At 38.2% G+C, this 26,807-nt stretch overlaps 1 protein-coding gene across 2 annotated transcripts in view; it reads left to right on the top strand.

The window, feature by feature from the left end:
- Positions 1 to 26,807, top strand: part of LOC106093615 (mitochondrial uncoupling protein 4) — a 60,204-nt gene extending 33,397 nt beyond the window's left edge. Inside the window, exons 2-6 of one of the 2 annotated variants that reach the window (XM_013260712.2) lie at positions 15,091 to 15,200; positions 15,506 to 15,822; positions 15,895 to 16,075; positions 25,604 to 25,794; positions 26,245 to 26,806. In XM_013260712.2, coding sequence (XP_013116166.1) covers positions 15,091 to 15,200; positions 15,506 to 15,822; positions 15,895 to 16,075; positions 25,604 to 25,778 — 783 coding nt within the window. In that variant the 3' untranslated portion in view covers positions 25,779 to 25,794; positions 26,245 to 26,806. Of the gene's footprint in view, positions 1 to 15,090; positions 15,201 to 15,505; positions 15,823 to 15,894; positions 16,076 to 25,603 lie in introns of both variants that reach the window. The other variant, XM_013260711.2, reaches the window with a different exon arrangement.

Genomic DNA, 26,807 nt, shown 5'->3' with positions numbered 1-26,807 from the left:
CGTGCAACGAATCTCCCAATTCGCCTGTGCAATGAATCGTGTCTAATAGATAACACTAATATAGCTATCCTTGAGTCTCTTAAAGATTTTTCCGAAAAAAAGTATCTATTACGAGTTACAGAATATTGCTTGCTTGCTTGCTGAGCGAAATAACAAAACGGTCGCTCCTATAAACGGTCCAAAACGGTCGCTGATTAAAACAGCTTTTGTCGTCTGATGAAAACAGCTTTTGTCGTCTGATTAATCCTTTAACTGAAATAAATGTCTTCATTCCATTAAAAATTATCTTCTCGATCATTTTAGCAGTTGTTTGCGGAGACATTTTTTCAACACAACGTTCAAAAACAAAGTTAAAAGCGCTCGTTCTGCTTCGCTCTTTAGACTTCCGATTTCACTGAAATTTGGAACACTGAGTTGTCCTATGGCCCCAGATATCGAATATGGTCCATATATATATATATATATATATATATATATATATATATATATATATAGCAGCCATATGAGCCGATCTGCCGATTTGGGCTTTAAGCCCATAAAACTCTCATTTATTAATGAAATTTGTAGAAGCAGCTTTTATATAAATCACATTGAAGATAATTATATTTTTGATATTATACGTAATGCACTTTAATTTTATTTGAACTTAGATTTTTGCTTGAGTGTAACCAATTTCTCTTTAACGTTAAATATTAAAACACTCTTTTGAGTTTTGATTTATACCATTGATATTTTTACCATTTGTAACATTAACTTATACCATTGATTTATATACCATGGATTTATTCTCTCATTTGCAATTTTACACTCGAATCATTATCACTCACCTAATAGCATTTGTCTCTTTCTTTATTATACGTTTTGTCATATGATCTATAGTGAGTACTCTCACTCTCGTTTGTATAACATGTTTTCTTTTGTTTTGAGTGTATAACAGATTAAGTTTGTCAAACACTTGTAGGCTTAGTCTTAAACTTTGTTAAAAATAAAATTCTTCTTCTAATAGCATTCAACGAAGGCAGTTGTCTCATTATTTAAAGCGGAAGAAACTCATAGGAGGACAAGTTAGGACTTTTAAGTCTGACTTGGCCCGTAAAATAAATATAAAATTAAACTGAACATTATCCAGCTAGGACGTTTCGTCTGGTTAGGATTTGTTCATAAAATTCATAATTTAATGAAATATAAAACCACTAGGGTTGGACCCTTAATCTTGCCCTCAAAACTGCTAGGGTTGGACCCTTCATCCTGCCCTTAATATATCCTAGGGTTGGACCCTTCCTCCATTCCCTACAATTGGCGCCCAACAAAAACTTAAGTTTCCTGAAAATTAATAAGATTTTTACTATTTCTGTGGTTTCAACGTGGTGCTGACGTCATCAAACATTTGTCCGACCATACTGCTCTGATTATTCTTGGAGTATTGTTGTTGTTGTCCAGCATTGGTTTGGTTTCAGTGCATTATTGCGTTCTTGCTGATACTCAATTGCATTAGTCGTCAAATCCCACCAGTGTTGTTGTTGCAAATCATCACCACGATCATCATTTCTGTTGCTTCTGTAGTTGTTGTTGCATATCTTCAGCATAACCATTATTTCATTTGCTTCTGTTGTTATTGCAATTCATCATCTCAGTCATCGGTTGGACCATTCGTTGTTGTCGTTGCAAAGAAGGCTTGCGTTGTTGCTTTGAATTTGAGTGATATTCCATATAAAGAGAGGTGATATTGCTATAGGCAGCGAGGTTGAAGAAGATTCTCTTAAACAGGGTTCCCCTATTTTGAAAATATATTTTACCCTATATGGCTGTAAGGCGAAGCCCACGTTCAACGTCATCTTTAACTGATACCCTAAACAGTGGATTAGCAATGGAGTTGGACCGCACTCAGAATGTTGCCAAGGCAAATTCAAATACTAGTTCTAGTACAAGTGCAAGTACAAGCGCTAGTACAAAAGGTTCTTCTGGAACCACAAGCGAGGCTTCACGAAATATGGTCTTAAGCGATGCCCAATTCAGAACACTCATAAGTGGTTTAAGCGTCAGACAAGAAGTCAAATCGACATTTAGTAACTGCACAGCTCGTTTTCATGGCAACCGAAATTCGACAAACGTAGAAGATTTTTTAGCTACAATTTTAGTCTATAAAGAAGCCGAAAATATTTCAGACTTTCTGGCACTCACTAGTCTTCCCCTATTATTAGAAGGCTACGCTTCCAGTTGGTGGCAAGGAGTCAAGGATGAAGCGAAGACATTCAATGATGCTGTAGATCTTTTACGAGGAGCCTTTGCACCTCCAAAACCAGATTGGCGAATATTCAGTGAGATTGCGCAAGAAAAACAAAAGTTGTTTGAGACTACAGACAGTTTCATTTGTAGAAAGCGACGACTTTTCGCACAACTATCAGAAAAACTTTCAGAAAATACTATGCTTAACATGATATTTAGCCAGCTTAGTTTGAAAATCCGAGAAAGAATTCAAAGAGAAAGCGTAACATCTTTTCATGATCTCCTATGTAAGGCAAGGGAAATTGAAATGCTTGTTGCTGAGAATAGGCAAGATAAGGTGGAAGAAAAGTCAAAGCCAGCCGAAAATCAGGGAAAATCTGTCCTAAGATGCACTTTCTGCAGAAAACGAAACCATTTGGCAGAAAATTGTTTCAAGAAAATTGAAGCAGAAAAGCACAAAAATGCTAAGGAAAGGCCAGAAACAAATTTGAACTGTTACGGATGTGGAGCAGCAGGATACTACCGCTCAAATTGCCCATTCTGTAATAAAACAAATTCGAATACTGATCCAAGAGATGGTCACCTTGATTTTAATTCCATGCATTCTACAGTAGTGGGACGTAACGTCCCAGTGGTGGACATAAATGTAAATGGTTTACAGGGAGAGGCATATTTTGACACCGCAGCTCGAACTAGCGTTGCTGGTTACCATCTTTATCAAAAGCTAATTCAAAAAGAGGTACCATTCCAAAAAGTATGCGCTGAGATTATACTGGCAGATGGTATTGCTAGAAATGAGACCGTATACTCTACAGTAGTGGATATTATAATTGGAAAACGCTTTAAGAAAATACGTTTCATTTGTTTGCCCAAGGCTATAGGAAACAGAACCCTACTAGGAATAGATTTCCTTGAAGAAAATAATATTGTTCTGGACCTAGCCCAACGTATATGGCATTTTAAAGATGATCCGTCAACAAATTTTAGCTTCAAACTTCATCAACCTGGTATACTAAATAGTATTTCTTCGATTAAAAAGGTGAATGAGACACCAGACGATGTAAAAGACTTTTTGTCCTGGTTCGAGAATGGCAATAATGATTACTCGCCAAAAAGTATAAACAAAATCTTTAAAGACTCAGTTTCAGAAAATACCGAAATCCAATCTGTTTCAAGTCTTTTTCCACCTCCAAAGAAAGTAAAATACGATGAGTATTGCGATGAAATATTCACACCAATTGAATTAAATTCAATTGATATAAAGCTCCGTCGAAGTGAAGGTCCACATTTGACCGAAAAAGAAAGAAAATCACTTGAAGAATTACTGGTAGCTGAAAAGGAAATATTTGAGGACATTGATATTCCAGCACCTCATGTAGAACACTATATAAAAACAGGATCACATGAACCCATAGCTAACGCCCCATACAGGATTTCGCCAAAAATGAAAACTGTTTTAAAAGCTGAGCTAGATAAAATGTTGGAAAAAGGCATCATACAAGAAGAAGAATCTCCATGGGCATTCCCAGTTGTTCTGATTCCTAAAAAAGATGGTTCAATTAGACTATGCGTTGACTATCGTCGCCTAAATGCGATAACTACTGCAGATACATATCCTTTACCAAGGATCGATGATCTTTTACACTCAGCGAAAACCACGCCATTCATGTCGACCTTAGACTTGCGTTCCGGTTACTGGCAGATAAAAGTTGCGGAAAAGGATAGAAAGAAGACTGCCTTCACAACACCGTTTGGTATATATGTGTTTAATAGAATGCCTTTTGGCTTAAAAAATGCCCCAGCTACGTTCCAACGTCTTATTGATAAGTTTCGCAATGGCCTACCGAATATATTAATCCTGGCGTATTTGGATGACATCATTATTTGTTCAAAAGATTTGGGTTCACATATATCCGATTTAAAACAAATATTTGAACGACTTAAAATGTTCGGATTTCATCTCAACCGAGAAAAATGTTTCTTTTGCAAGCCAGTCATCAAATACCTTGGGCATATTCTTACTACCAAAGGACTCAAACCCGATCCAGAAAAGACAAAAGCTATAATGGAAAGGCCTAAACCAAGAAATCCAAAAGAAGTTTTGTCATTTTTACAAACGTGCTCATGGTACAGGCGTTTCATTCCTTCTTTTGCCAACGTTTCTAAACCTTTATCAGATTTAATCAAGAAAAACGCTATTTGGCGATGGTCAGAAAGAGAGCAGTCAGCTTTTGATACCATGAAAAACCTTCTGTCCTCTCCACCGATTTTAAAACAAGTTGACGAAAATTTGCCATTCATATTGAAAACTGATGCAAGCAACTATGCTTTGGGGGCTGTTTTAGTCCAGGGGGAGAAGGAGGAAGAGCATATAATCGAATATGCGAGTCGATTATTATTGGTAGCCGAGAAAAACTACTCTACGACAGAAAGAGAAGCCTTGGCGGTAGTATGGGCAGTTCAAAAATTTAGGGGTTATATCGAAGGTTCTGAAGTTTTGGTGCTCACTGATCATCAGCCCTTAAAATGGCTATTTAGCCTAAAAAGCCCAACAGGTCGTCTAGCAAGATGGGCTCTACAACTCCAGACATTTAACATTCGATTTGAATATACCCCTGGTCGCCAAAATATTGTGGCAGACACCCTTTCAAGACCACCTTGCTTGCTGGAGAGCCACAATGAGCTAAAGTGCGAATGTATGGCCATTGAAATCGATTTTCCACACAAAGGAGCTGAAGACTTCAGAGAGGCACAAATAAAAGACCCAGCATTGAAAGCCATAATTGATTCATTCGAAAATGATGACGAAAATGTGTCTAAATACACAGGCAGAGGTTATATCATGTTAGATGGTGTTCTATATAGATTTTGCTCTGAGGAAGAATCAGAAAATGGACAATTGGTAGTTCCTGAGTCAATGCGTAGCATGATTCTTTATAACTTTCATGACGTCTCTACCGCTGGTCACTATGGAATCGATAGAACAATCAGTCGAATATCGCCACATTATTATTGGCCAGGTATGAGAAAACAGATCACAAACTATGTCAGATGCTGCATTGAGTGTCAACGCTATAAGCCCTCAAACTTAAAACCTGCTGGTCTTCTGAAAACTGTTAGCAGCAATCAGAGATTCGAAATAATAGCAATTGATTTGTTTGGACCACTGCCACGCACCCCACAAGGCCACCAGTGGATATTGATTGTAGAGGATTTATGTAGCCGTTGGACTGAGTTATTTCCTTTAAAAACTGCTTCAGCTGAGAACTGTGCATTAATTTTATTAAACGAAGTCTTTTTGCGATATGGAATTCCAAGAAGAGTCCATTCAGATAATGGCACACAATTTATTTCGAGCGTAATGCAAAAACTCACTTACTGCTTAGGCATTGTGCAGTCATTTACACCGGTGTATCATCCGGAAGCCAACCCGGTGGAACGAAAGAACCGTGACTTAAAAGTGCAGCTGTCAATCTACGTTGGTCAAGATCATACCACCTGGGATGTTAATTTGCCATCCATAAGATTTGCCATGAATACTGCGAAATGTGCATCCACTGGATATACTGCCGCATATTTGACATTTGGGCGTGAATTGAGGACACCGATGCAAGTTCAAACAGATCTAAAAGCTATAGTAAAAGCAGAAAATTTCGTACCTCAAATAACACCTCACCTTCTTCGACTTGCTGATAGCCTTTCCCTTGCAATGGAGTGCCAAGAAAAGATGCAAGACAGAAACAAACTATATGCAGATTTGAAACGCAGACCGCAGCAAAACTTTGAAATTGGTGACAGAGTGCTTATTTCAACGCACATTCTTAGTAAGAAAGATAATAATCTCACTTCAAAACTGGTACCTCGGCGTGATGGACCATATATAATATTGAACAAAAAGGGAACCTCGTGTTACACTGTAGCTTCAATGGATCAACCCAGTGTTCCAATAGCAACTTATCACTCATCAGACCTAACCTTATATGAAGGAAATACTGATAAACCTCTTTATAAACTCAAACGTAGAGGTCGGCCTAGGAAAGCCTCTTCAACAGACAACACAGAGCAATTTGAAAATGCAACTGCGACGAACAAGAATGCAACTACTACAAAGCCGATACTCAAGCCTAAAAACGTTACACCCAATGACACAACACACATAATGCAACAACCCATCGAAAATATACCACCTTCAACAAATGCCACAGAAGGTAATACTACAATGAACAGAAGGTCCTACCGCAACCGACGACAGCCACACAGATACGGGAATGTCCTGCCACATCATCGGGACGATTTCTGAGGCAGAGGGGGAGCATGTAGAAGCAGCTTTTATATAAATCACATTGAAGATAATTATATTTTTGATATTATACGTAATGCACTTTAATTTTATTTGAACTTAGATTTTTGCTTGAGTGTAACCAATTTCTCTTTAACGTTAAATATTAAAACACTCTTTTGAGTTTTGATTTATACCATTGATATTTTTACCATTTGTAACATTAACTTATACCATTGATTTATATACCATGGATTTATTCTCTCATTTGCAATTTTACACTCGAATCATTATCACTCACCTAATAGCATTTGTCTCTTTCTTTATTATACGTTTTGTCATATGATCTATAGTGAGTACTCTCACTCTCGTTTGTATAACATGTTTTCTTTTGTTTTGAGTGTATAACAGATTAAGTTTGTCAAACACTTGTAGGCTTAGTCTTAAACTTTGTTAAAAATAAAATTCTTCTTCTAATAGCATTCAACGAAGGCAGTTGTCTCATTATTTAAAGCGGAAGAAACTCATAGGAGGACAAGTTAGGACTTTTAAGTCTGACTTGGCCCGTAAAATAAATATAAAATTAAACTGAACATTATCCAGCTAGGACGTTTCGTCTGGTTAGGATTTGTTCATAAAATTCATAATTTAATGAAATATAAAACCACTAGGGTTGGACCCTTAATCTTGCCCTCAAAACTGCTAGGGTTGGACCCTTCATCCTGCCCTTAATATATCCTAGGGTTGGACCCTTCCTCCATTCCCTACAAATTTAGAACAGTAAATTCGACTAGGCCTCCAATTTTCCGAACCGGAGATGGTCCAGATAGGACTTTATTTCGATATAGTTGCAAAATAGACCGATCTCCTGATTTTGGGAAAAACACAATTAGTTGAAGTAACTATAAAATAGTTTAAATAGGACATGCTTAAATGGACATTTAAATGCTGAAAAAAATTAAAACAGAAAATAAATAAATTAAAATGAAATAATGTAAAATAAAATAAAATAAAATAGATTAATATAAAATACAAAAAAATTAAATAAAATAAAGTAAAGTAAAATAATATAAAATATTTAATTAGGCTAGGTTAGGTTGAAAAGAGGGTGCAAATATTAATCCGCCCCATGCCACTATGGCCATTCACCTTAGCCAGTAATCGGCTTGTTGTGCGCTCTAAAAACTATAAAGTAACCTCGAAAAAGAAAATTTTAAGTTAGGAATTCCGTGCTACTTACAAAATTCTTAATTGTTTTCAATGCCACTCCCCTAAGTTGGTTCATGTCTGATATTGCGTCTCCACCTAAGGCAATGACAAAGGGAATGCTCCAACGTCTCATCATCTTCCCCGCATGCCCACACATGCTATCACTTGCCGCACCGATTTTATATAAGTGAGCTCGTAGTCTTATGTGTCGCGTTATGATACCAATAGCTATACTGACCTCCTTCTTGCTTCCTTTCAGTAATAGCCTCGTCTTCGCACGATCTGGATGCCCTTCGCCGTCCTACCGTGCCGATGTCAGCAGTGCGTCGCACTCGACTTCAAGGTTCATCTCAGGTATCTGACCTCTCCCCTTCCTTCCAGGTTTCCTATCGTCGCCTCGATTATACCGCGACGGTATGAGCTGCTCCCATCCTCCATCCATTCTCCCATCGCCTTAAGTCTCATAGCCGTAGTGGCTGCCTCACACTTAATCTGTATGTCAATGGGTCGGATATCTAGAAAAGTCTCCAGTGCCCTAGTGGGCGTGGTCCTCATCGCTCCGCCTATACCAGGAAAACATGTTCTCTGAACCTGTTGTATGGTCCTTTTGTTGCTTTTTGTTTTTTTTCTCCATAGCAGTCCACCAAACTACTGAGGCGTAGTAAGTATTGGTGTAATCACGCTCCTGTAGAGCCAGTGGACTATCCTAGGATTCAAGCCCCATTTCGAGCTACGGCCCGTCGATATAGTGCCCAACATCTGTGAGCCTTCTCTGTACGCTGCTGAATGTGACACTTCCAATTCAGTTTCCTGTCCAAGATCACACCTAAGTATTTGACCTTGTCAGATATCGAAATCGTCTTATTGAGGAAACGTGGTGCATTAAATTCGCCCACCTTCGTCTTCCTCGTGAACAGGCATGTTTCAGTCTTCTCTGGGTTAACATTGAGACCTCTGGGTCTAGCCCAGTCATATGTCATATGCAAGACCCTTTCGGCCCTTCTGCATAGCTCGTTCGGATCCTTACCTTTTAGAAGTATTATAACATCGTCTGCGTAGCAGACGGGTTCAAATCCCTCCTCAGTCAGTTACTACTTAATTAAGTACTATTTAATTAAGTTACTATTTGATTAAGTAACTGATAAATTGAATTCTAAATGAACAATTAAATTAACAAATAAAAAAAGTATAAATAAATAAAAAAATAATTAATTAATTAATATATATATAAAAAAATAACAAAAGAAATAAATGACTAAGTCCCCCATCAATACGAAAATAAGCAGATAATTGCATGCGAAATATATAGGCGTGTATGAATACATGTTTACACGCCAATTCACACACAGCCATTCGTTTTTCAGCATGCACTAACTTGCCCAAAAATGCAAACAAAACATATTTTAATAAATTCCGACTGTAAATGGGTATATGTTTTACTGGCAGCTAAGAAATATCCTTAAAAGACACTTGCATACTTAAGGGAATTATATACCTATTTTTATTCTACACTTACTAATCAGTGATGTATTCAATATTTTTTACTTACGTCTACGTGATGAACTCAAAGTTAATGTCCCCAAAATCAATGGTAATAAGTTCTAGTTTCTAGGTATAAACACTACTGTAAGAAAGTTTATTAATAACTTACTTACTAAAAGATGCATTACGGCAGGCTTGAGATCTGCAGATCTCAAATGATGGGTCAGCAGAGGAACACCTCAAGGAGGTGTACTGTCTCCTATATTCGGGGACATATCCATTACCAATATATTATTGTCTCTGGAAGAAAAAGGTGTAAAAGTGACTCATTCTCACTTCTTTTCGCATTACATATGTGTGCAAGGCAACACAATCGTGTGTGTTCTGGGTTTCACTTTTCCCCTAAAATGAAGTGGTTATTATCACGTCAATAAATTTTCAAAATTTCCCATATTTTCATCATGAGATTTGTTAGATTAAACCAAACAAATAATAATTTTGAACTTTTTGTTTGCGTGATAATAATAAACTGATATGGAGGAAAAGTGAACGTGAATCATAAAACACACCAGAATATAATCTTGACCAATGTCTAATTGCACAATTTAGAGAATAACAATTTAAAATATGTTCAACGTATGACTTGTTTACCAATCACTTGCCGTGCTAGGGTAAGTGATGGTACACACTTAGGAGAGGATATAGTCAGGTCAATATTACTCAACTATTCGAATTTCAGAGAAATTGGTTGAAAAATAAGCCACTTATGAGGCCATGAAGCTCAATCGCGAGGTATACCTATATAGATGGTTTATCCAAATACGGTGCGATATGGATCGTATTTGACACTTATATAGAGGGTATTATACCTCTCTCTCTCTCTCTCTCTAGAACGCATTCATGCAAAATTTTGGGAAATCGTGTAAAAAATTCGCCTTTTATATGCTCAAAACCTTAAATTGCGAGATCGATCCATTTTCGAAAAAATTGTGTAAAAAATATTCCTTTTGTGAGCTGAAGATGGTAAACTGGGTGATCGGTTATAAAGGGGCTGTATAAATATGTAGTTCGAAAACCGATTGGCTGAAAAAATAACTTGTACCAATTTTCTGCTTATTTTAATTTAAGAGGCTGCAGCGTGGTTATGTGAGTTAAGTGTAATTTTATCGGATTTCTTCGCTAGGATTCAAACCCGGAGAGAGATTCATGGCGTACAACGTATATCCTAATATTCAGCCATCAGGCGGTGTAGTGGCGGGACACTCAATACCGCCTAACAGGCAGGGGGCCGACGACGGAACCATCAACGACTTTCTCAAGATATGGAAGACTAGGATAAGCAAATATCCTAATACTAAAACACCAGGCAGTGCAGGGGCGAGAGACCCGGCACAGCCTAACGAACAGGGACCCGACGACGGAACCATCAACGACTTTCTCAAGATTAGGAAGACTAGGATGGATAGAGGTCGCAATGCTGGAACATCAGGCAGTGCAGTGACAGATAACTCAATGCCGCCTAACACACAATTAGCCGACGATGAGACCATAACCTACTCCAAAGAAACCCATTTATTCAAGATTTGGAGACTAGTATAGGCAAAGATACTAATATTGGAACATCAGACAGTGCAGGGATGGTAGACTCAATACAGCCTAACGGACAGGGTCCCGATGATATAGCCATTACCGACTTTCTCAAGGTTCGGAAGACAAGGATATGCAAAGATCCATATATTAAAACATCAGGCAGTGCAATGACGAGAAACTCAATGCAGCCTAAAGAACAGGGATCAAACGATGACACTATCACCCACTCCCAAGAAGGGCAACTAATGGAGGATTTTGGATAGGAAACTTAATAGGAAGTGTCATACAGATTATATGTGAGGCAGCCACTGTGGCTATGGGACTTAAGGCGATGGGAGAATGGATTGAGTATGGGAGCAGAACATACCATCGCGGTAAAATCGAGGCGACGATAGGAAACCTGGAGGGAAGGGGAGAGGTTTATGATCGGATACCTGAGATGAACCTTGAAGTCAAGTGCGAGGCACTGCTGACATCGGCACAGTCTTGGATTGACGGAACCCTAGTACTGCCATCTGGAAGATCATGTCACACGGATGCATCAAAGCTAGAGAACAGAGTGGGCCTGGGGGTCTACATTGAGAACCCTAGGACTGAGATCTGTTTTAGACTGCCTGACCAGGCGATACAGGCGATTGCGGAATGCGTGAAATGGTGTGGTTCTAAAGCGAGGACATCGAGTGTGAACATCTTTACCGAGAGTAAAATTGCCATAAAGGCAATAACAACCAAGACGGTAAGGTCACGAACAGTCTTGCAGTGGATGAAGGAGATTAACGCCTTCTCTGAGAATGGGAAAATCCGCATCGTTTGGGTGCCGGACCATAACGGAATAAGGGGAAATGAAAGGGCAGACGATTTGGCGGTGAAGGCCAGAGGACTGCCGTCAATAAACTTGGTTAACCCGAAGGCTTTCGGGTCGACGCAGTCCGAGTTAAGGGAGTGGGCGACGAATGCGCATGCAACATTGTGGAACAACGAAACGGTCGGTAGGACTGCGAAAATCCTATGGGGGGATCCAGATCGTGAAAAGACGAGGCTATTACTGAAAGGACGCAAGAAGGAGGTCAGTATAGCTATTGGTATCATAACGGGACACATAGGACTACGAGTTCACTTATGTAAAATCGGTGCGGCAAGTGATATCATGTGTAGGGCATGCGGGGAAGATGATGAGACGTTGGAGCTTTTCCTTTGCCATTACCCGCCTTTCGCGTCCAACAGATACCGGTACTTAGGTGGAGACACAATATCAGACATGAACCAACTTAGGGGACTGGCATTGAAGCCAATTCAGGATTTTGTAAGTAGCACGGAATTCCTAACTTAAAATTTTCTTTTTCGAGGTTACTTTTTAGTTTTTAGAGCGCACAACAAACCGATTTCTGGCTTAGTGTCATGGCGCGGATTAATATCCGCACCCTCTTTTCAACCTTACCTTGTACAGATTATGGTTTCGTCCATAGGCATGGTAATTTCGAAGATAGGCTACATCGAACAATATATTAATAAATCTTCCTTATAAACCGAACTGCCAATACCGTTTTCCACCCTGAACTCAAATGCCGACTTCTGGAAAATCCAATTTGTATGGTCCCTAATTTGTACGACTAAATTGTTCTTTTTATTGTCCTTTACCATTACAAATTATTTTTGATCCGAAATTTTATATTTCTCTCTCCTTTCTTAACTTAAAAATTTTATACCTCCACTAATTTTTTTCTTAAGAACATACACTTTCGCACTAATTGATGGACACCGTCTCACTAAAAGTGAAATTCTTTCGCACTAATTGATGGACACCCTCTCACTAAAAGCGAAATTCTGACGTAGTCTGTTAACTCAGCTCAAATATTTTTGCTTACAAGGAAAGCCGTGAATATTATTGACGTTTATTGACCATTTTTACATGGTTAGGTTAGGTTTAAATGGCAGTCTGCCATCAGACTCACTTAGACGTTTTCGTCCATTGTAGTTCCACAGGAACAGAAGAAGGAAGATGACTTCTAGTTCCTACCGTTGAACCATCCAAATCGCTTTAAAAAGCATAGTAACTTGCGAATGTTCACATCCGCTAAATCACCTGTCTCTCTGAGAACCTAAAGTGGAACACCTTCTAACTGCTAGTGCGGGACACACACACAGAAGGTGTTCTATAGTCTCTTCTTCCTCGATGTCGCTACAGCTTCTGCAAAAGTCGTGGCAACCTTCTGTCTTTCAGCATGTTTTCCGATTAGACAGTGACCTGTCATGACGGACACAATGATTGAGACGTCTGTTCTAGCCAATGACATCAAAGCAGTAGACCTCTTCAAGTCTAGATAAGGCCACATAGTTCAAGAATGCTCACAGCCCCCTCTTTGTGACCATCTATCATTCGTTGCCCTTTGGGCTTGCTCCTGAAAACTTAGCTTACATGTTGCTAGAGGCATACCCACAGATTCCAGTATCCCTGGAATGTGTAGGGTAGTTTCTAGTCTCGCAAGCTCGTCTGCTTTAAAATTCCCTGGGATATCTCTGTGGCCCGGCACCCAGAACAGGTGAATTTTGAACTGTTCAGCCATCTCGTTGAGAGATCTGCAACAATCGAGGGCGGTTTTTGTGTTCAGAAATACGTTCTTCAGGGATTTAATGGCTGTCGGCGAAGAGATTAATGCCAATCGTCGTAATGACATTATATCTTAGCCATTCCACCACTTCTTTAATTGCAAGGATCTCTGCTTGATCTCGGATAACCTCTTCGATATGACCATTTCTAGATCCTTAGAGTACACACCCTTAGAGATCGTAGTTCCAATCGGTTCTATCAGGAATAATGGTACAGTAATTTTTACCAAAAATCTGCTCAGGTAGGGTGTAATCCACACTGCCTGAAACATCGGATATTGTATCAAGTATAACACAGTGTCCGTCGCCGACACATGACCAATGAGAAAGCTCCCTTAACCTCACGGCAGTGGACGCTACAATTTGGGTAGCCACAATGTCCAGAGGCATAAGATGTAGCATTAAATTCAGTGCATTAGATGGTGTCGTCCTCAGTGCGGCTGTGAGGCACAAGCAAGCCATCCTTTGGATCCGGTTAAGTATTGAGCAGTAGGTGGATTTTTGAAGCGGGGTCCACCAGACCACAACACCATATATCGTAATAGGTCTGACAACTGCAGTAAATACCCAATGCATGTTGCGCGGTCTAAACCCTCAACTTTTTCCAATGGCTCTCTTACAGGTGTATAAGGCAATAGTGGCCGCCTTTCATGCCCTTTCCAAAATGTTGGATTTGAAGTTCAGTTTCCTGTGTAGCAAAACACCCATGTATTTTGCGGTTTCTATAAATGGAACATTCTCTCCACCCAAGGAGAAAGGTTTCACTGTATGCAACTTGTATCTCCTGCTTAAAAGAACTACTTCTGTCTTGCACGGGTTTATACCCAGACCACTTTCGGTAGCCCACTTTGCTGTTGCACGTAGAGCTTCTTGAAGTATATCTCTTGGAGTGCTGGGATCAGCATACGCGACCACTTTTTCGCCTTTTTCCTCCAGACACAATAATATGTTGTTAATGACTATATTCCAAAGTAGAGGAGACAGTACACCTCCTTGAGGTGTTCCTCTGCTGACCCATCTTTTAGGATCCACAGATTCCAAGCCCGCCATAATGCATCTTTTAGTAAGTAAGTAGAGTTGATGCCTAGAAACTCCAACTCCTTCATGATTGACGTTGATTTTACATTATTGAAAGCACCTTCAATGTCAAGAAATGCTACCATTGCATATTCCTTGACAGCGAGAGAACCCTCTGTGTAGCCGACTAGGTCGTGAAGGGCTATTTCAGTGGATTTGCCTTTAATATATGCATGCTGCTGCCGCGACTAGGGATCTTTGCCCTAAGATATGTTTCTATCAACCTCTCAAGAGTCTTCAGCATAAAGGACTAATAGGACAAAAATCTTTCGCCTTCGTGTGATAGGGGTTTCCTCTACATATTCAAAGTAATTTGAGTTTAAAAAACAAAATTGCCGACTACGGGTACATGCCGAACTTAGGAGCAAGCACTTACCCTACAAAAGAATCGAATTTTTTATTGGTCAAGATCATATTTGATCGGTCAAATTTAGGTCTTTATTTTTCCGTATAGGTATCCAAAGTTCGATCCGTTCTAGCTTTATGCGTTTTTATTTGTTTATTTCGCATTTTGAACCTATAAGGCATCCACTTTTGTTACAGCGTTTTATTGATTGGCCAAGTAATGAGGCCAATAGCAATTGAATTGATGAAAACATCACTTATTTACATATTTTCAGGTACAATACCGTGGCATGATAGCTACTGCGGCTGGCATAGTTAGAGAGGAAGGACCCCTAAAACTATGGCAAGGAGTGACTCCAGCGCTATACAGACATCTCGTATATAGGTAATACAAAATAACTAATAAAGCAAACAAAGTACTTCAGCTAAATAAACAAAATAAAAATCGATTACTCTTACACTCAAATCTAAAAATATTTTTGATAATGATGAAAGGCCCGTCTTTTCCATTGTTCCACAATCAGCTTAAGATGTGAAAACAATGTAAATCAATAAGTACTAAAATAGGTGTATCCTACAAATAGGTATTAAGAAGTTATTTTCAACCAAACTCCATGTCTGCTGTACATTCCGCCGTATGCCTGCAGAGCCTCATCCTGATTTTGTATTCTTGATTGTCTCTTTTTCCAGTGGCGTAAGAATATGTACTTATGATTTCGCACGCAAGGAATTGGCGAAAAATGAAAAAGGACAGAATGTATCTCTGCCACTATGGAAATCAGCTCTATGTGGTGTTTCCTCGGGTGGTTTAGCTCAGTGGCTAGCATCGCCAGCAGATTTAGTAAAAGTACAAATACAAATGGAAGGGAAACGGCGTTTAATGGGTGAACCCCCACGAGTACACAGTACAGCTCACGCTTTCCGAGAGATTTTGCGACGTGGTGGTATCAAAGGCCTTTGGAAGGGCAGCATACCTAATGTGCAGCGGGCGGCATTGGTTAATTTAGGTAATATACTATTCAGAACAAAGAGTATTCGAGCACGAAAAAGTGCATGCCATCTATTTTTGTTATTTCTAGGCGACTTGACTACTTACGACACAATTAAACACTTGATTATGAACAAGTTGCATATGCCAGATTGTCACACGGTACATGTGTTAGCTTCAGTATGTGCCGGATTTGTAGCCGCTTTTCTGGGGACCCCCGCGGATGTTGTCAAGACGAGAGTAATGAATCAACCCACGGACGAAAAGGGCAGGTATGTAAACTTGCACACTTTTTTATAATTTTGTGTTCAATTTATTTTGAAGGGAGTGAAATGCAATGTACAAAATGTTAAATGTTTTTGTACAACGTGGTGAATAAAAACTACAAGATTCTTTAAGAATGTGCAGATTTCGACAACGAACAGAACGCAGAACAAATTCCGCCTATTTTTTTAATTAATTAAATCGTTTTTAATTCAATCGTTTTTAATTGAACCTGAAGTGACTAGTTTTTCCTGAAAACATAAAGACCTTCGCAGCATGCGAAATTTTCCTAGAGCAGTGTTTCAGCATTACACTAGTTTGGAACAATACCAACAGCAAAATTCTAAAAATGAACATATGTATATTATTATGCTTCTAATTCTTTGTGTCTGATTGATTTCTTTTTTTAATTTTTTCCTTTGCCAACAGTTCTTTTTTGTTTGCTTGTTTTCACAACAATTGATAAGATCGTTTGCGCATAAAAGTCATCAATATGTCATGAATTTTGCAAAACACACAGACCCAATTTACTGCCACACTATCATTGAAATTTGTATGGCAAGACTAGTGCCCAGTGCCTTAACAATGAACACAGTATTTTTTTTTTTTTGTATTTTGTTTGGCCTTATCGCAACAAAACAAAACGAATTTTTGTTTAAGGGAGGCACGGTCTTTTTGACGTCGATACGGTTTTGTTATTCCTTTCCACTGCCTTAAAGTTTCGTGATTGATTCCTAATCAACAAAATTATCTTTTTGGGGTATAAATAGCTTTAAACACAAACACGATCATTTCATTAGAAAGTTAAAAAAAATTGAGTTTTTTAAGAGCGAAGGCTATTAGGGAAATTGGAGGTTATTAAGGAAATTGTGTCTGAGTCGAAAATCCTTTGGGCGATAAGAAGTTTCGACTCCTTAAGTCGCCAGGCCCCGATGATGTAGCACCGGTTGAATAACAAGCTGTGTCTGATAGATTGGTTTTGTGGCTTAGGGAGATATACTCTGCTTGTATCAGAATGTCATATATACTTGTGGGATGGAGGGACACGAAAGTAATTTTCATTCCGAAGGCAGGAAAACCTTACCACACGAAGGTGAAAGATTTTCGTCCTATTAGTCTGTCATCCTTTATGCTGCTGAAGACTCTTGAGGGGTTGATAGAAACCTATCTTAGGGCAAAGAACCCTGGAGACCATCTGTCGCATTTCTTGACATTGAAGGTGCGTCCAATAATATAAAACCGACGTCAATCATGAAGGAGTTGGAGTTTCTAGATATCAACTCTACCGTAAGAAAGTTTATTAATAACTTACTTACTAAAACATGCATTACGGCAGGCTTGGAATCTGGGATCTCTAAAAAGATGGGTCAGCAGAGGTACAACTCAAGGAGGTGTACTGTCTCCTCTACTTTGGAATATAGCCATTAACAATATATTATTGTCTCTGGAAGAAAAAGGTGTAAAATCATCAGCGTATGCTGATGACATCAAACAACATCAACAACGTGCAAGGAGGAGATACATGTTGCCTACAGTGGAACCTGTCTCCTTGGGTGGAGAGAATGTTCCATTTACAGAAAGCGCAAAATGGCTGGGTGTTTTGCTGGACAGGGAATTGAACTTCAAATCCAACATTTTGGAAAAACTCTTGCCCTATACACTAGCAAGAGAGCCATTGTCAAAAGTTACGGGTTTAGATCACGCGTCATGCATTGGGTATATACTGCGGTTGTCAGACCTATTATGATATATGGTGTTGTGGTCTGGTGGACGGCGCTTCAAATGTCCACCTACTGTTCAATACTTAACCGGATGGCTTGTTTGTGCATCACAGCCGCACTGAGGACGACACCATCTGTTGCACTGAATTTAATGCTACATCTTACGCCTCTGGACATTGTGGTTACCAAAATTTCTGCGACCACTACCGTGATGTTAAGGGAGCTTTCTCATTGGTCATGTGTCGGCTAGGGACATTGTGTTATCCTTGATACAATATCCAATCAATCCCATGGCAGCCGGTTGTATGTACCGGATTGACCCGATGAATTCCTTCATCGGCCCTTGCCGATGAAGGAATTCATCGGCCCTTGCCGATGCTACTACAACAACAACAACAACAACAATATCCAATGTTCCAGGCAGTGTGGATTACACCCTACCTGAGCCGCTTTTGATAAAAAGTACTGTAACACTATTCCTGATAAAACCAATTGGAACTACGATATCCCTGGTAACAGAAGTTACATAGACTTCTATACGGATGGTTCCAAACTAAACGACCAGGTGGGCTTTGGGGTGTAATCTAAAGATCCAGAACTGGTCATATCGAAAAGTTTACCCGACCACTGCAGTGTGTATCAGGCAGAGATCCTTGCAATTAAGGAAGTGGTGGAATGGCTAAGATTTAATGGCATTACGACGATTGGCATAAATCTCTTCTCAGACAGCCAGGCAGCCATTAAATCCCTGGATAACGTATTTCTGAACACAAAAACCGTCCTCGACTGTCGCAGATCTCACAACGAGATGGCTGAACAGTTCAAAATTCACCTGTTCTGGGTGCCTGGCCACAGATATATCCCAGGAAATTGTAATGCATACGGCTAGCGAGACTAGAAACTACCTTACACATTCCAGGGATACTGAAATCTCTGGGTATGCCTCTAGCGACATGTAAGCTAAGTTTTCAGGACCAGGCCCGAAGGACAATGAATGATAGATGGTCACAAAGAGGGGGCTGTGAGCATTCTTGAACTATGTGGCCTTATCTAGACTTGAAGAGGTCTACTGCTCTGCGGTCATTGGCTAGAACAGACGTCTTAGTCATTGCGTCCGTCATGACAGGTCACTGTCTAATCGGAAAACATGCTGGCAGACTGAAGGTTGCCAGCAACGACTTTTGCAGAAGCTGTGAGGACATTGAAGAAGAGGAGACTATAGAACACCTTCTGTGTGTGTGTCCTGCACTAGCAGTCAGAAGGAGTTCCACCTTAGGTTCACATTTCTTTGACATCATTCGCAAGTTATTGAGCTTTTTAAAGCGATTAATGGTTCAACGGTAGGAACTAGAAGTCATCTTCCTTCTTCTGTTCCTGTGGTATCACAATGGACGAAAACGTCTAAGTGAGTATGATGGCAGACTGCCACTTAAACCTAAGAGCGAAAATGTAAAAAAAACAAGTTTTCATTTAAATAGAACAATAATTGGTACAAAATATTTAACAATTTAAGCAAAGTTACTGATACAATATTGAAGTTAAAAAAAGGTTTAAACAATAAAAATAAAATAAACAAGTAAAAGCGTGCTAAGTTCGGCCGGGCCGAATCTTATATACCCTCCACCATTGATCGCATTTGTCGAGTTCTTTTCCCGGCATCTCTTCTTAGGCAAAACAGGATATAAGAAAAGATTTGCTCTGCTATTAGAGCGATATCAAGATATGGTCCAGTTTGGACCACAATTAAATTATATGTTGGAAACCTGTGTAAAATGTCAGCCAATTCGAATAAGAATTGCGCCCTTTGGGGGCTCAAGAAGTAAAATAGAGAGATCGATTTATATGGGAGATGTATCGGGCTATAGACCGATTCAGACCATAATAAACACGTATGTTGATGGTCATGAGAAAATCCGTCGTACAAAATTTCAGGCAAATCGGATAATGATTGCGACCTCTACAGGCTCAAGAAGAAGATCGGTTTATATGACAGCTATATCAGGTTATGAACCGATTTGAACCATTCTTGGCAAAGTTGTTGGACATCATGACAAAACACGTCGTGCGAAATTTCATTCCAATCGGATAAGAATTGCGCACTCTAGAGGCTCTAGAAGTCAAGACCCAAGATCGGTTTATATGGCAGCTATATCAGGTTTTCGACCGATTTGAACCATACTTGGCACAGTTGTTGGATATCATAACAAAACATGTCGTGCAAAATTTCGTCCCAATCGGACAAGAATTGCACATTCTAAAGGCTCAAGAAGTCAAGACCCAAGATCGGTTTATATGGCAGCTATATCAGGTTATGAACTGATTTGAACCATACTTGGCACAGTTTTTGGATATTTTAACAAAACACGTCGTGCCAAAATTCATTCAAATCGGATAAGAATTGCGCCCTCTAGAGGCTCAAGAAGTCAAGACCCAAGATCGGTTTATATGACAGCTATATCAAAACATGGACCGATATGGCCCATTTACAATACCAACCGACCTACACTAATAAGAAGTATTTTTGCAAAATTTCAAGCGGCTAGCTTTACTCCTTCGGAAGTTAGCGTGCTTTCGACAGACAGACGGACGGACGGACATGGCTAGATCGACATAAAATGTCACGACGATCAAGAATATATATACTTTATGGGGTCTCAGAGGAATATTTCGAGTAGTTACAAACAGAATGACGAAATTAGTATACCCCCATCTTATGGTGGAGGGTATAAAAAACATCAAACAACAGGCAGACATCCAGACCAATATATAGTTTTATTAATTTATAATTATTTCGAAAGGGTCGATTAACCGAAAATTCTATATTTGCGATATATTTAATTGCCTTCTCAATGCTTATATGTCTGAGCCAATCGACTTCCAATACAAGTGGCTGTAAATCAAACCATTTTCGGTGTTATACTGATTAAAAATACATCTGTTCTTAATATTACTATGGGCGCACAAGAAGCCCTAGGTGTATGTACATATAGTGGCATGGGGCGGATAACTATCGTTATTATAGTATCTACTTGAGAGCAATCTACGTATTTTGATCAATAGTATTTGTATTTGCTCGTCAATACATGGCAAGCGTTAATTTTCATTTGATTTGGTTGAAATTTGGTATTTAAACTATGTTTGTACCAACATCAATGACTGGTTTGCTTTATTCATCAGTCTAGCGGATTCGCTAGCTTAAGGTAAACAAAAAGCTCTAACCGCTAAATGCTTTGTACTTTAACGTTGGCAGCATTGACACTCATCCGAAATAATTAAATAACAACAAAAAAACAAGATAAGTTATTTAATTGCAAATTAATGTTTCTCGCAGTTCAGAATGTGATTTTATTAAAATCCTTAAATCTCCTTAATGGGTAAATAAAACACCCCTGATATCGAACACTAACACTTGGTTAGATTCATTTACCAATCCATTGGATTCGTTATCGCTTATGGACAAATAAAATGCTATTCTCACTAAACGTTGATCAAATGTAAAGGTGGAGTTACATACTATGCGCACCAAAAAGGCATTAAAAATGCAACTCTGCAAACAAATCCCCCAAAAGCAAAGAGCAAAAGTTAAGCAAATTTAACTTTGACGCCTAAAAACACTACTTTACACATGGCAACATACAATTCTCTTTACTTTTGCGCGTCCCTTTTGTAAGATATTTTTGCAGAGCTGCATTTTTAATGCGTGCGCATAGTATGTAACTCCACCTTAATCCATCCGAAGAAATCACATATATACATGACAAACAAATAATAAAATTAATTTACAAATTCAGTTTCTCGGAGTTCATAATTGTTATTTTTATTTTAATTCTTAAGGGTATATTACACGGCATGTAGTTGTCTTATGACATGCCAAATTTGACACATGTCGTGTGATGCAAACGAAACTAACAAATAAAAATCACTTTTCAAAACAGCACATGTACTTTTTTCGATTAGAGCGAGCTCTATTCTTTCTGACAATTGAAAGCAACCCCTAACTAAATTTTTTTCACAAATTTATGATTTAACCAACTTTCTCACAACTTTAACAATCATCTTTTGCAAAAATTTTTAGGTATACGAAAAAACATACAGGTGTGATAGTAAAAATGATAAATCGTATGTAAATTGACAATTTTGGACAAACATTTTCAATTACATGTGAATACAAAAAGCGACATGTCATAGGACATTTACATGCCGTGTAATAGCGCCTTTAGCAATTTTTTGCACTCCAGAATCACATTTTGCACATTTAATCAATGAATAAGATATGTGTTGCGTTCCTCCTCTTTAAGTAGTATTGTCATTCTGATTGAATGAAGAGACCATATGTTTTCTTTTACATGCTTTTGTTGTTGTTGTTGTAGCAGTGTGTTGTACACTTAGGCGGCAGCGCTTGCCGATGGTGCACTCCATCGAATCAATTCGGTACGTACAACCGGCTGCCATGGGATTGTTTACACGCTTATAAACAATTGCTGTGTTTTATTTACCAGTATAGCGGATTCGCTAGCTTATGGATAACTAGCAAGCTCTTCCCGCTAAATGCTTTATACTTTAACGTTGGCAATACTGACACCACATCTAAAATAAATTAATATCAACAGGTAAAAGCGTGCTAAGTTCGGCCGGGCCGAATCTTATATACCCTCCACCATGGATCGCATTTGTCGAGTTCTTTTCCCGGCATCTCTTCTTAGGCAAAACGGGATATAAGAAAAGATTTGCTCTGCTATTAGAGCGATATCAAGATATGGTCCGGTTTGGACCACAATTAAATTATATGTTGGAGACCTGTGTAAAATGTCAGCCAATTCGAATAAGAATTGCGCCCTTTGTGGGCTCAAGAAGTTAAAAAGAGAGATCAATTTATATGGGAGCTGTATCGGCCTATAGACCAATTCAGACCATAATAAACACATATGTTAATGGTCATGAGAGAATCCGTCGTACAAAATTTCAGGCAAATCGGATAATAATTGCGACCTCTAGAGGCTCAAGAAGTCAAGATCCCAGATCGGTTTATATGGCAGCTTTATTAGGTTATGAACCGACTTTTACTATATTTGACATAGTTGTTGAAAGTAACAATAAAAAACGTCTTGCGAAATTTCAGCCAAATCGGATAGAAATTGAGCCCTCTAGAAGCTCAAGAAGTCAAGACCCAAGATCGGTTTATATGGCAGCTATATCAGGTTATGAACCGATTTGAACCATACTTGGCACAGTTGTTGGATATCATAACAAAACACGTCGTGCAAAATTTCATTCCAATCGTATAAGAATTGCGCACTCTAGAGGCTCAAGAAGTCAAGACCCAAGATCGGTTTATATGGCAGCTATATCAGGTTATGGACCGATTTGAACCATACTTGGCACAGTTGTTGGATATCATAACAAAACACGTCGTGCAAAATTTCATCCCAATCGGATAAGAATTGCGCACTCTAGAGGCTCAAGAAGTCAAGACCCAAGATCGGTTTATATCGCAGCTATATCAAAAAATGGACCGATATGGCCCATTTACAATACCAACCGACCTACACTAATAAGAAGTATTTGTGCAAAATTTCAAGCGGCTAGCTTTACTCCTTCGGAAGTTAGCGTGCTTTCGACAGACAGACGGACGGACGGACATGGCTAGATCGACATAAAATTTCACAACGATCAAGAATATATATACTTTATGGGGTCTCAGACGAATATTTCGAGTAGTTACAATCAGAATGACGAAATTAGTATACCCCCCATCTTATGGTGGAGGGTATAACAAAACAAATCATTTTAATTTTAAATAAATGTTCCTAATCACTTCAGAACGTTTAATCAGTGAATAAATATGTTGCGTTCTTCCTCTTTTAGTTTTGTCATTCAAATTGAATGATGACACCATGTCTTTTAACAAACGGTGATAGTAAGCGGCGATAAGATTAGCCACTTAGCTAAAGGGGAATAGCATTTCTCTCCATACAAACTAAGCGAGAAAATCCGCTTAGTGGGTAAATAAAACACCTCGAATATAGACGCCGATCCCCACCCATCCGAGAACAGTCCGTATTAATCCAAGGTCCGCATATTTTTCTAGACCAGCTATGAGCAATCACGCTATTGCATATTATTTTATATGTACTCAAGAACAACAACTCGCGGGCTTGGAAATAATAAACAAATATGGGAGCATGCCTCTCGCTGTTCTAGATCAAGTATTCCTATCTGGGAAAACACGATACAAGTGACCAATAAGAAACGGCTTTACTAGAATATAGTCCGTCGAGTTACCCATAGCCCTTATCTAGGCCATATTCTCAATCTCGTACAATATCTAGTCTAAGAACAGTTATTGTTGCTGTGGATACAACAGAAGTTTACATCGGGTATGGTATTACGCGCATCCCTTGGAGCACTATTCATCGCTGCGGTGTCCTGCAACTATTCGACCATCCTGCAGAGGTTCATTCTTTCCTGGACCCAAACACCCATAGGTAAGAATCGGGCGAAACACAGTTCAAACACTGACTTTTGGAAAACAATTACATTTAGATATAAAGCTTGTGATTCCCTGAGGTTTCTAAGTGGACCCTGAACGAGATCCTCAATAGTAGAGCGAAATCTGCCTCCCCCATACAGGCAGCGTCATTTGGGCTGACAAACTGCCTTCACTCTCTTCTCAAAATATATATATTTAAGCGATTATATCTGATAACCACTCATATGCAAATATTTACATTCCATTAAATTTATATCCATGCAAAACTATTCAAATCGTTCTGTGACAAATTGAATTGGTTGAAGCATTTGGACAAAATTGCTCAAGGTCATTTTCATACATTAAAATCTCATCCTAAAATCTCTCATAGCATGAGGCAAACCATTAAAATCAATAGAAAAAGAAGCCGGCTTTCCTAGTCTATGCCATTGTATTCCTTTGTAATTTTGAGCATCTTTTGCCTACACTAAAAAAAATTTGAACCAAATTTAAAATTTTTCTTTATTTGTAGAATTTAAGTAATGAAAGCGAGCCAAGGTTAGGTTAGGTTAAATGGGTCGCTCACCAAAGATGAGTTCATTCGGAGGCCAATTGGCCCATTATGGTATCCTAGAGAGAGAAAGTGAAGAAAAAAGAAAATGTGAGACCTCGTACTAGAGGTTATACACGAATAAAAGAAGAAGGCAGGGGGAGTGGAGAAACCCGAGCGGTAGGTGAAGAACCGCCCTTCGCTACGCAAGAACGGACCTACATAAAACATTTAAAGACGCTCCTATTTTTAAGGCTATTTTACGTCTTTAACTACCGTTCACTCTTGTCTTGTCCCTAGGTCAATTTCCTAACATTCAACGATATTTTGACCTTCATTTTAGATTTTTGTTAAGGATTTATTAACCTACTATTTAAAATAAAAAATCCCTAATATGAAGGAAAATATTTTTCACCAAAGGGATTTTTTACTTAAAAAGTTGGAAACTTGATCATCTTTAAATTAAGTTTGATAATCTTTGGCTCGAATCTTTAAAATTAAAACAAAAAATATAACAGTGGAGCAGTTTTTTAAAATTGAATAGGGAATTTTTTCAAATTCTGTGAATTCTCCAAACTCACTTTGTTAGTTTTACTATTAGTATTTCTTTATGAGCAATTCATATTTGTCATTTCCATCTTCACTGTTTCTTTTGAGTTTATTGAAATCACCTTCACCTTCCTCTTCTTAAGCACGCTGTCAGCAAGACTTTTTTATTTATCGATAAGATATAAGAATAAGTTTTTTAAATTGTTGTTTCTAAAAATGTTGCTACAATTTGCATTTCTACTTACAGAGGTCTGTTATATAGAGGCGCCATAGACTGCCTTCGTCAAACTGTTAACAAAGAAGGATTTCCTGCTCTATATAAGGGATTTTTACCCTGTTGGATACGAATGGCTCCTTGGTCTCTAACCTTTTGGTTGTCATTCGAACAAATACGCACAATGATTGGTGCCTCCAGTTATTAACCTAACAAATGGCGAGGTGTGTTTTTATTTTATTATGAAAACAAGTCGACAACAGAAACATCACGTATACAAAATGTTATTTATATGCACATACGCAATTTTAGAAATAAATTCATAGATACTGTCCTTTTTGAAGAACACCAATCTCTACGTTTTTTTTCTGTTGAAATGGTTAAAGAAAAAATTGGATCCGATTATGAAAAATTTTAAATTCAATGTTTCAAAATCGTTTCGAACCAACAGAGAGGTCATATCAACAATATCGACTGTCATATCCAATAGGTATCGATTAGATATGTATTGCGTGGAAAGAACCAATGTGTAGCACATATGAATTTACTTCTAAATATGAGTATGTGCATATATATATGAATGTATGTACTTGTTGTTATATTTTATTACCTTTTTCCTGATAATTAGTACTCGTAGTAGTAATTGTTATTAACACTTTCTCTTTCTAAAACAGAAAGCAACTCCTGTTTCAGTGCCTCTAATTTTAGATGACTACGATATGTGCATGTACAAAAATTATTATCTCTAAATTTAAAATCGATGAAAAAATGGGTTGAAGTCATTGTTGAACATTGCATTATTGCTGTTGTATAGAATATTTCTAAAATGATGTATGTATCAATGGATATATGGATGTTGCACAATTGCTTCGTTTTGAACTTGGCAGATTTAAATTAATATTTTTTTTTAAAAATTATTATTTTGTTATTTAATCTCGTTTTTTTTTTGCTAAAATTTCCTTTTTTTTATAAAAAAAAAAATAAAATTTTCTTATTGAATATTTTATGCCTTAGGATTTTTTATTGTTTGTTTATTATGCCAAATAAAAATGAACTTTTGTGAAGCTGTCCATGAGCAAAGATTTGATCAAATTAAAGCATAGTTTCTTTTTAATTTTATGTATGCTTTATAAATGGATGTTTGTTAATTGTTATATTATGACCTCACGCAAATTATTATTGAAAAGCAAAAAAGCGAAAAAAATCGATAAACAAGACAATATCAACAAAAATTTTA

This window comes from Stomoxys calcitrans, chromosome 4, assembly GCF_963082655.1.
Source record: "Stomoxys calcitrans chromosome 4, idStoCalc2.1, whole genome shotgun sequence".
In the NCBI taxonomy this organism is placed as follows: domain Eukaryota; kingdom Metazoa; phylum Arthropoda; class Insecta; order Diptera; family Muscidae; genus Stomoxys; species Stomoxys calcitrans.
This window is presented reverse-complemented; position numbering and strand designations above follow the sequence as displayed.